At 37.1% G+C, this 12,126-nt stretch overlaps 1 protein-coding gene across 9 annotated transcripts in view; it reads right to left on the bottom strand.

Annotated features, from left to right (window-relative positions):
* The window catches only part of LOC121740021 (CUGBP Elav-like family member 1), a 364,655-nt gene that overhangs the window by 78,539 nt on the left and 273,990 nt on the right, over positions 1-12,126 (bottom strand). For 8 of the 9 annotated variants that reach the window (XM_042132700.1, XM_042132703.1, XM_042132702.1 and 5 more), the window contains one exon: positions 11,958-12,006. In XM_042132700.1, coding sequence (XP_041988634.1) covers positions 11,958-12,006 — 49 coding nt within the window. Of the gene's footprint in view, positions 1-4,571; positions 4,913-11,957; positions 12,007-12,126 lie in introns of those variants that run through there. The other variant, XM_042132704.1, reaches the window with a different exon arrangement.

The raw sequence follows: 12,126 nt of genomic DNA, 5'->3' as shown, positions 1-12,126 counted from the left end.
TCTTAAGCCGGTATAATACTACCAATTTGAAATGCCTGTCAAGGAAATACAGGCACATGAAATTAGTCGCGTCAAAATGTATCGACACAAACAATTCGCTATCAATTAATTATTCCCTTAAATTTCCTCTATATTCCAACACTGAACGTCCTCGGCTGAGCGGCCTTATCTTGTTCATTACACCACATACCTTGATGACATAAGTTCAGAGATCTCACTTCCTTTGGGGAACCTTCGTTATCTTGTTGACTTTCTACGCAGGCGCAGATAGCAATCGGAGCCTCGGAACAATTACATCATTGTTTAAGAACACTCCCAGAGGTGTAGATGCACTCGAATATTTTAAGCTCGTAAGCAGCGATAACGTTATTATGTATGACAAACACTAGATGTTGCTACTTACTAGTAAATTACTTGGGCGCGTTAGGGCTGGGACGCAAAAACACGATACGTCGTCGTGTCGTGGGAATCCACGACGAGCATCTTGAAAAACTACGGCACGACGTCGCGTCGTAGAAACTCCAATGAAATTCACCGTGAGTTTCTACGACGCGACGTCGTGCCGTATATCGTGGCACGTCACGATGTCGCGTCGTAGTTTTTACGATTATCGTCGTGGACTCTCACGACACGACGTCGCATCGTGAAACGACGCTGTGTCGTGGTACGACATGACGTCGTGTCGTGTTTTTGTGTCCCGACCCTTAGCAGCTGTACTTTTCTTGCAAAAAATTTCGCCTATGACTATGAGTAAAGTGCCTCCATGAGAAATTTCATCGAAATACATCCAACAGTTTTTATTAGAACAGGTAAATGATTGATAGACAAAAAATATTCGCATTTACGATATCAGTATAAACGGCCTAATCATGTAGATATTTTATTACATATTTAAAACGTTCAACATACAAACCCAAAAATGTTTAACTCAACAATTTCAGTTCAACAACATCTAACAAGAGGATAATACAAAAGGAGGAAACAGATAGACATTTATTTCTGTCGCTATGCACAGTGTAGTTTCCTACAGAGAATTATAAGTCCTGCTGTAATAATATATAATACGGGATCAAGGGAAGCAATTGAAACTTTCAGCTCCAAGATGGAGTTAGTCTATCACCGTCTACATGATTTCCCTTATGAAAGTATAAAAAATTCCTCATATTAATATTTAATATTAATATATTCGGCAATTATTAATATAGAGATGTAGACCAGACATTAGACATTATAAATCCAGAGTACTAATATTTGATTATAAATGAGTCTGACATTGCTTTATGCCTAAATAGCTAAAGTGACTATTTTAAAGTAAGTATAATGCTAAGTACTCACATACGGTTTTGCTCGATAGTTTTACTCCAAATCGAGTAATAATTACTGTGTGGACCGCAAAACTGACAGCTCGAAGGCTCGCATCGAGCCGGCTCGATGGAATTAAATATATCGATTTAGAGTAAAACTATCGAGCAATGCTGAATGTGTGGATGAAATCCCGAGCCGCGGGTTTTGCTTGACGTTATTGCTCAATCGAGCAAAACCGTATGTGAGTACTTAGCATTAAATTTAAAAAGATACAAGCAAAAATAATAACAAATCATTTGCCATTTTGAGAAAACAATTGATATATTGTCCTAGGGATCCTGCGCAACCGTCGAGCTAGGTCACTAGGATACTTAGTACCCACACATGTAAATGCAATGTGAAGGTACATGCGGTGTAGGTGTAGTGATAAATACTTTAGCCATTGATGATTTCTTAGGAGTTGCGTCATACGTTCACACGCCTAAATGTTAGTAGTTACCAACGATGATAAAGAAAGGTTTATCAGTTTCTTACTTTGGATAAACTGCAAAACTACTGAACTAACATTGTTAAGATTTCACTCAGATCAGATAATCAGAGTACAAAGAATAAGTAGATGAGAAGGTCAAGTATGTTAAGGTATTAAAATCGGCAAAAAAGTTTAAGCTGCAATCTTTTGTGTAGACATAGTCACGGGCAAAATGTATTAGATGTCGACGATTCATCATATTTGCAATAATTTGATTGCTCAACGAAATATGATCCCTTTAATACAAATATTAAAGTGAATAATTTTAATTTTGACTACGTCAGCAGCGTCATTGTTAACACTAAAAACTAATTTGTAAAGTATTAAATTTATATCATCTAATTAGACAGCCAGTATATATAATATTATAATGATTTTAAACACCTATTAACCAGCACCAAATCCTCTTTAATTTAATGAGCGTTTTATAATAACAATAAAACATACATATTTATGTAGCTGTCTTACTACATTACGTCATTACATATACCTAATTTAATAGTTATAATTAACTACATATATTTTAGACTAGCGCGGTTGGTATGCTTAGTTTTTCACATTATCACCCAATAAATTATTATTAGCACTTCATACTCTATATTTACGGCGTAAACTCCACCAAACGTTCTGAAATTTATCGCTCCGCATAATATTTAAGGAAAGTGAAGGCAGGAAAGTAAGTTTAGCGGTAATGTGCCGACTGCAAAAGTAGTAAAACCATCTGAGCGGAACGGGCGGATTATAATTAACTAAAATATAAAATTTTATGATATTATCGTAATCGTAACTGTCTGGGTAGAGTTTGAAGTAAAAAAGATAAGGTTTCACAACGCCTTCAACATGGAAGATTAACCTTCAAGGAAATAGTGGTAAAACATAAGAAATGAGGGCAATCGGGGGCTCTTATAACCTAAAACAGGAGAGAAGTGTCTCGAGATGTTAGGGGGCTAAAGGTATAAAGAAATTACCTAGATTTTGTACGTGGATGATATCTCTATGATACCGTGCTCTCTGCACATAGACAATAGCGTCTCAACGATGTGCCGTATAGGTTATAAATTGAACATAATTCGCGTCTGCACTGACAATGCATCTTTGTAATTACACTTGTATAGTTCAAAGTTGAATGCTGTGCAGTCTAATCTAATTACTATCAGGCAGGTTCGTGATTAACTCAGCGGGATCCGTTGGTTTTGATACTTTACGCAATGCGGTTACTCCAGAATTATCATACTATGTAATATTTTACTACCCTATGGAGTAATGAAATGATAGCAAATCTGGGGTATTTTTACTATTTTAACTGGATTATTGCTATTTTTACTGGACTAATTGAATATAAAAAAAATTAAAATTAAATTCCTCGGTAAAACAATATAATATAAAACTGAATATTGAAGAATCCCATAGACCGTACAAAGCTCTCAAAAAGCGGCGGCCGAAATAGTGATTTTTGGTCTTTATACGGTATATAAAATATCAGATAAAGATAACAATATATTTTAAGAAAGATACTATAGGATAAAATAGATCTAGATCAAGTACTTAGACAGAGTTTATGACTCACAAAGAGCCTTAAAGAGGATGTCCAGATGAGCGTTGGATCAATTCTTTTGAAATTCATTGAGGACATCCTACGAAAACCAGTGAATAGTATTATGATAAAGAACTTAAGATTTACTTGTAATTCAAACATGTTATCATAATAAACGCATGGATATCATAGACGTGTTAGTTATACGTAATGGCAATTCCTAAAATTCATTGTATAATTATCTCTTCATTTGCACAACAATATTTATATTTACCATCACTGTACCTACTTCATAATGCAACATCATTGTAGACCAATGCAGTAGGCTGTGGCAGTTTTAATGTTAGATATTGAATCCATTAAATCTTACAAAATATTCTACCGAATATAGAGAAGTTCCTCTCTTTAGGGAGTCAGTTAAAAATAAACAAATCTTCTGAAAAGATCTATTGGAAACTTGTCTAGGTTTTACGATTATTCAATAGGGTAATTACTTTATAAAATATTGGCGGTAATAACAAATGTAATTGGAACGCTTGGTATTTAGTTTCAGTGACTGATTAAACACAATTTAGAATCGATACCTGAGCGATTATTAATTTTTATTTCAAGAGTATTGTGTAACGTCACTCGTCAGTGTTTTCAGACAGCGCAACGGTCGAGGTCACTTTCGGTTTCGGATTCACTGACCGAAAACCTCGCAAATCGTAGAGCAATAACACGGCATAATCCATTGACCGTGGAGCTGTTACTAAACACGTCCAAAGTACACAATACGCAAGAAAACCTCAGCACAAAATATTGAAAACGCATGCCAAGAAATCCACCTTGGCGACGCGTTTAATTTCAAATAATACCTGAATCCCGGCTTTAATGGCGTATTGACATGGTTCCGCTAATATATTACCGAGTGTCGTGCAAATGCAGTACACGCGAAGATTGTTTGTTTAACTCATTTCGTCGGAACGCAAATATCAAATACGCTAGGCGCGCTATACGTCATAAAAATACCTATTGTTGTGATAGTTACGCTACGCGAAATAGCATCTTACGGCCGATCGTTTCGCTTCCTCGGGATCCAAAGTCGCTTGACTCGCTCGAGCTGGAGCATATCCGAGCTCTTAAAGCCATCGCTTATTGAATAACAATCGAGGGTCACGTCGGCGGACGATTCCCATTAAGGGTATGCTGAAAAATCCGAACCTGGCACATGGTAGGGGGTCGGGTTCGAGGGCAGCCAGTAGGCGGCGCTGATGGGCGGATAGCCGGCGCCGGACCTCGCCTTGCCGCGAGCGCCGCCCGCCTCCCCGCGCATCCTTCACACTGCACAACACTGAACTACCACCACATCGCGCGTCTGCAGTCAAGCGCGGCCGCGACACTACTGGCCACGTACCGCACGCGCGCCCGCAGGTCGCAACAATACCGATAGGTGCGCGTGAGTTGACAGACGATCAGTCATTCCTCGTGAGTGTCACCTCGAGTCGTCGCGCCCCACTCTGCATGCTAATGAGTTCCGTCCTGCGCCCGCGCCGCTCGGCGACTCTCCAGTCTCCACTGAAGGGCCGCATTCTAACTCGAGCATCGTAGACGAACAATAGAGATCGACGGTACATTCTCGTACATGAATCATGAGCTTGTTTACGTTGGAGCGTTCCTGGCAGACATTTACGGAGTATTTAAAACACCGAATGATTTAATAATGATTTAGTAGACTGAGGTGACTGAGGCAAAAACCGACTGACTGATACGAGAGAGAACTTGTTTAGAGAACATAATATACTCATAGAGCCCAGCGTTACTAAATTATTATTCAAGACGTAAATTCATCAGCCATTACTCATAATGCATTACAGATAGACGATCATGAATTATGCGTCACAGTCTCACAGACCTCAAAAACATGGTAAAATTGTAATCTCTATATTTTATAAAGTACAATAATCAATTTATGTTGGATTTTTTCGAAAAAAAGAAAAATGAAAATGACGTCCTAATATGTGCGAAATATGCGCATTATCATAATAATTAGTGCACCTTAGCGATTTATAATAATTACAAAAATGCTCTGCGGGAACGGTAGAGCGTTTTGCATTGTTAACAAATCTCCAGTTAATGTGAGCCGAGTTATGTAACGATTTGAAGGTCTCGGATATATTATCGCCGTCACGCTCCGTCACTGCAGGCGTTTGACCGACGATGTACAATCTTAGACACAGTTACTGTCGCACTCAGAGAGATTTTTAAGTATCACTTAACTTAATTTAATGATTTTTTTTACAATAGAGTCCATATTTTTTTAACAAACTCTTAGTCAAATTAAAGTCAAGTAACGAAAAGTTATAAAAGGCCTAATCCTTAACACACTTCCTTTGCCGTGATACCCGTAGAGCTGATTTTATGGCGTCAATAGGTTCGGCTGTATTTTCGCATACTTAATAGTACTAGTGGTATTAGTAGTAAGTACTGTTGAAAATGTTGTGTTTTGGAAATTTCTTTAAACTGTTATAATTTATATGTGTGCACAATAAAGAATATTTATCTTATTTATCTTAAAATTATTGTAATTTATACTTTACTTTTTTGGCAGTGCATCTTTACTAGTTGACCTGAACTATGCTAGTAATTACAGTAGGTACAACTTCTAACTTTATTTTGACTTCGACTTTTTGATCGGTTTTATGGTCAAACAATAATCTGTGCCTCTCATATTTATTTTAGAAATAATCGCCAGTCTCTAAGTAATACAAATTTTAGATTTAAAAATCATAGATAGAGATCTATTTCAATTATTAAACTCAATGTTAATTTATAGACAAATAAATTCATAATTAAACTAATTTAAACAAACTAGATTGTTTATCTAGTTTTAGTTTCATATCTATAAATATTTGTGGTGATGAGAACAGCTAATATTGACGATATTATTAGTGGCAACACTTAATCCTTGAAGGTTTACGTTTTCATCACACCAGATTAAGAGCTCACTATGATTTAAGTATGTAATTCCTTCTTTACTTATTTTTAGATGAATAAGGGTTAGATTGTAAGCAATCTGAAAATATAAAATTTCTTTTTTTCGAATACAGATTAGACTTCATTGCAGTCTGTTTTACTTTTAGCTAATAGGAGTTAGATTTTAGAACTAGGCGCAATAGAGTATAAAACAGCAAGTCAATAAAAACATTGCGATGAAACGCAATGTTTTTATTGACTTGCTGTTTTATATCTATATATCTATGTGCAAAAATAATTCATACTAATAATATAAAAATTAAATTAATAAATTTGAAAAAAACCCCCGCCAAACAACTTTAAAAAGTAATGAAATAATATTTACTGCCTTTAAGTTCAAATAATTCCTAACTTGTGTAAAGTAATATTTTAGTCCATAATTGTTGTCACGGTGTGTCGGGGGACCGCCAAGTAAACTACAGCCTACAACCGCCAAGTCGCTAATTATCTCCATTCGGTTCGCTGTGAACTGATCCTTAAACTATAATGTTATGTGCAATCTCAAATCAAACATCTACATTAGCGGTCCCCCGACACACCTTGACAACAATTATTATGGACTAAAATTTTACTTTACACAAGTTAGGAATTATTTGAACTTAAAGGCAGTAAATATTATTTCATTACTTTTTAAAGTTGTTTGGCGGGGGTTTTTTCAAATTTATTAATTTAATTTTATTTCATACTTTTTAAACTTGTGTTGGTTATAGTGCAGAATAATTCCTATCAACAGAATCATATTCTCATGATTACCATCTATCAATGTCCTTTTCGACGAGGCCGTTAATATGAGCCCAAACATGAAACCTCCACTTTGGGTTCATACGAAGCTCGGTTCCTATAGAATCCAGGTGATGCTGCAGCAGCAGCATGTAAATATTTACTGTCTATCTACTTCTTACTGGTTGTCGCAATTAAAATGAGCCCAAACACGAAACCTCTGCTCTAAGTTGGCGAGGAGTTGGATATCCTATTGATTGCCAGGTGATGCTGCAGCACCAGGTCAACTTTCCATTAATATGTGTATACGTATATTGTATACTAGCTTTTGCCCGCGGCTTCGCTCGCGTGAAATTCGAAAATCGTGTACAATACGAATATTCTTGCAAATCTCCTATAAAAACATGATGTTTTTCCAAGACCAAAAGTAGCCTATGTTACTCTCTATCCTTTCAACTAAGTCGATGCCAAAAATCAAGTCAATTGGTTGCTTCGTTAGGCTGCGAAGAAAGGACAAACAAACAAATACACTTTCGCATTTATAATATTAGTATGGATAGCTGTTTCCCGCGACTTCGTAGGCGTTAACATAGTATAATAACGGAATGGGATAATTCTCTCCTTTTTATGGTCCCTTACCCAAATGGTAAAAAACGGAACCCGAGTACAAAGATATAATATCAACCTGTCCGTCTGTCCATATCCAGGCAAAGCCTCCCTCATATTAATCAAATGACACTCGAAATCTGTATGTTTCACATGTTTCACTATTAATTAATAACTTAGTTTGTTCCTAAGGAATAAGAATTAAAACTCAACACTAACGACGCAACATATTTTGGCTTGGCAACATTACCAGGAGGGGGGAGGGGGGGGGGGTTTGGGGGGGGCGCAGCCCACGCCGAACGTTCTAAAAACTTTCGATAGCGGACTATACCCCTCGTCCCGTAAGTTCGTAAGATGTGCCCCATTCTAGATGAGCAAATCTTCACAACACTAACTCATTCCGAGTCGGCGCGCGGACATTGTTTCGATAAATCCGGGCTGCCAGTGCACCGGCAACTTGGGAACTCGTTTGGGAGACCATGTCCCGGCTTTTGTCTTCCAACTTTACGCGACTTGGCCAACTGTCGCGAGACACGGAGGAATCTGAGATTGCTGACGTTTTAAAGTTATAATTTGCCCAGAGCAAGTATATACTGAAAATTCTTAGTTACATATTTAAAGCAATCCATATAAGTCCACGCTTTGATATAAAAAAAATGTTGGAAGTGCATCTTTAGTGACTCTGAAATTAAATGACAATTTGTGAATGTTAACAACAATTGCACGCCATTCGGTTATGTCATAAATGTTGTGAAAACGAATGTAAAATTAGCTATTCAGTATCACTGATAATAAAACGTCTAGACCGCTATCGAGTTATCACTTATAAAACCACAAGAGCTTCAAAATTATCGGATATTTCCCGATAGGTTCGTTGCAAACAAATGAAGGATTCAAGTTTTTCAGGTTAAAAAATCACGAGCGCGAAGCGCGAGTGATTTTTCCTGAAAAACTTGACGACTTTATTTGTTTGCAGGGAACCTTGAGGGAAATGCCAGATAATTTTGAAGCTCGTGTGGTATTCGGGGGATTATTTTTCCGTCCCAAATGTCGGCCAATATAATTGCACCATGAGACACAATTGAATTCAACCTGTCAGTTTGACGTGTTTGTCTTTTATATATAGCAACTACCAGAGAAAATTTTCAAAAAATTATCAGTATAATACCATGTAGGTTGTACCACGTGACGTCGAATGGTGCAATTCTATTGGTCGATATTTAGGTCGGAAAAATAATCAATATAAAACTATTAGAAATGCAGTGTAGAAAATTTTGAAAAAAGAACGTTGAACCAAATTAATGTCAAAGGCTGACGAGCTGTTATCCATGTGAACTTATAAATAGTGCAGTTATAATTCTGTCTACTCTGGTGCAGTGCATATTATGCGACATCATCACGTGTGCGCATGTAATTTGACACTGTGACGACAAATCGCCGGCTTTAGACCCCGCACACACTATACACAAATTAACATTATAGATACGAGTAGATGGCGCCTGCAACTCTGTAGCGTAATCGCCGCGTAAACGCATATTTTTTCGCATTTAAAATATAGGAAGAGGATATCTTTTCCGTCCCTCAAAATATTAGTAAAATTTTATCTGAATCGGTTCACCCATCCGAGCGTGAAAAGGTTACAGATGGACACGTCATGACTGATACACTAAAAGCATTTATAATACTATTATGGAAGCAAGGACGATATAAACCTAAAAGTCTTGCAGTTAAAAAAACTGCTTGGATTAGAATTTAATATACAACTAGCAGCCTTACTAAAGAACGTTATTCCCAGTGTGTACTATTACGAAAAAAATATATAAGTACCGTATACTTATTGTAAAAAAAAATGAAAATTTTCTACAGTTTGCCCACAGCTATTACCTAAATAGTGTCAATACTACAATCTGTGCAAGCAATTTTCGGTCTATTGCGAATACACGCCGAAAGGTCAATTTTATTTAACGCAGTTTTGTTGCTTACACAACACAATTTTTGATTCATGTCTATTTCACTATACCTTGTTTTGCAAACTTTGAAAACAGTTTTAATAAAATATCAATATTCGAGCGTTTTTTAACAGCGTAAAGCAAATATTCTGTATTCAGGTTTGATTTTATCACTCGCGAGTAAAACAAAACGCAGTAACAATAGAGTTTACGCATTAAGCCTAAGAATGAGATGTATCTAAGACGGTTTTTTATAAAAGCACTAAATACTAAACTTCATAGAAATATGTGCAGACGTTACAGTAAGAAAATATAGTATACTGTCTCAATTAAGGAGTGAGCACACTGAGACGGGCCGTGCCGGGCTTCAGCGCGCCGGGGCTCAACGCGAAAATCCGCCTCCATACAATTTGTATGGAAGCGGATGCGCGTATCGCACACTGTGTCGGGGCGCAGCGGATTTCCGCTTCCATACAAATTGTATGGAGGCGGATTTTTGCGATGAGCCCCGGCACGGCCCGTCTCAGTGTGCTCACTCCTTTAATGTCTTTATTTACGATAACTCACATGATCTTAGTTAAACCCATCAATCCCCAAGCGGCAGCCGGCTGCCGCATAACAATTGAAAATCTATTCTGCCTGTGATACCCACGATGAAGGTGTTTAAGTTTGGTTTAATACTTTCTAAGTTCTTACAAAATATATAATAAATAGAAATAGGTAAGAATCAATTAAATCAATCACACTGGTAGTGTGTGACGAGAATAACATACCTACAACCCAACCGGTGAACATTTCACATTCAAATTATATTTATAATTCTATCGCTTGAACATCACTTCTTATTCCAGTGATACCGAGAAAACGATTTCAAAGTGGCGACAAATAAATTTAAATTTTACCGGCCGTAAACGCGTTGTATATTAAATTAGTATGACGCTGGAATTAGCGTCTAAACAGAATGCAAACATTGTGTATGCGCCAGCCGTAAATCTATGACTGGTTATCGCTGTAAAACGGGTCAGACAAACATACAAAGTGATGCGTTCGCCAGGGTTGGCACTTGAAGCGTTTGCCTGCCAGTCTGCCACCATGACCGTGACCCGCTTTGTGCATAGGTAAGTGCAGACCGTTCAAAATTATTTTACCTTCGGATTGAAATGAGAGTGAACCTTATGAAATCGGCATAAAGATCCTCTCTAGATTTTGTATGGCGATCGTTATAATATTAAGCATCAAGCATCGGAAATAAAATTATTACTTATAATATTATTAAACTTGCCACATCCATATCTACCACAGACATAGATCAAGATAGATACCCATGCGGTATACCGCTCGATTTGTATGAAAACGAGCGTGCCACTTTTTTCCTACCTACTGTGACGTACGAATACGTCGTACGTAATACGATAAGAAACGTGTCCATTATCTAGGCTAACGTTTCTATTTAAATTTCTACAGCTCAATACGGCACTTTTAAGCATTTTTAAAATTCCGATTGACGTCCGATTCCGATAGCAGACTAAAGAACAGACTTTCGAAAGACGAGCATTGCTCGTCGTTTGGGAACGCAATAATATGGCACGCGAAGTACATACACATGCGGAATCTAGATCTTGATCAATGTCTGTGATATCTACATTAATAGATAAAAATTGATGGCTTATTACATAGCTTAAACAACTGTCATTCCAAATTATTGGCATCCATGGTGATTTATCACAAATCCCAACCCCTCATTACACGAAGTTTGTTCACGCTAAATATTGAATACATCGACTAATTCCAGATATTTTGCGATTAATGACGGGATTGATTTACGTTTGGTTCAATGAAAATTCACAACAACCGATACCGAATATCAACTAATATCGGCAGCTGATCGACGCGCGAACAAACACGACGGCATAAGCCGAATCACAACGATTCGTTATCGTTACGTCAAATGTATAATAAAGCTGATCGCACATTTGTTAGCACCGTACGCGCCGTACGCGTCGAACGCGAAATGCGGCGCGTACGGTGCGGACGGATGAGCGATATTTCACATCATTATATTATTATACAACGAATTCTAAAATGCGGTACGTTCACCTCGTGCGAGCTGATAAGTGTGCGATCATCTTAAGGCGACATCATCGCAGAACATTAATTTGTTCGATTCAAAATTTTCGATCGTTCCAAGATAATTACAAAGTTGTTTAGACTCTAAATTGGTGATTTGAATAGCATTCATTCGCAAATGAAAATTATAACCAATGAAATACTTCGGCGTGTAAATTGTAAAGGGACTTACCGTTTCTATTTTCACTATCAGCTGGCTTCATCTGAATAGGATGGTGCATCTGCAACAAGAAATGTTCACTGTCAGTCTACGAAAATATAAGTAACGCTTTTAATAATATTTTAAAAATATTAATAATAGATAAAAATATTAATATTTGACAGCTTTGTTGTTCTACATT

Source organism: Aricia agestis, chromosome 2 (assembly GCF_905147365.1).
Source record: "Aricia agestis chromosome 2, ilAriAges1.1, whole genome shotgun sequence".
NCBI lineage: Eukaryota > Metazoa > Arthropoda > Insecta > Lepidoptera > Lycaenidae > Aricia > Aricia agestis.
The sequence above is the reverse complement of the archived record's forward strand: the minus strand, read 5'-3'. Positions and strand labels throughout refer to the sequence as shown.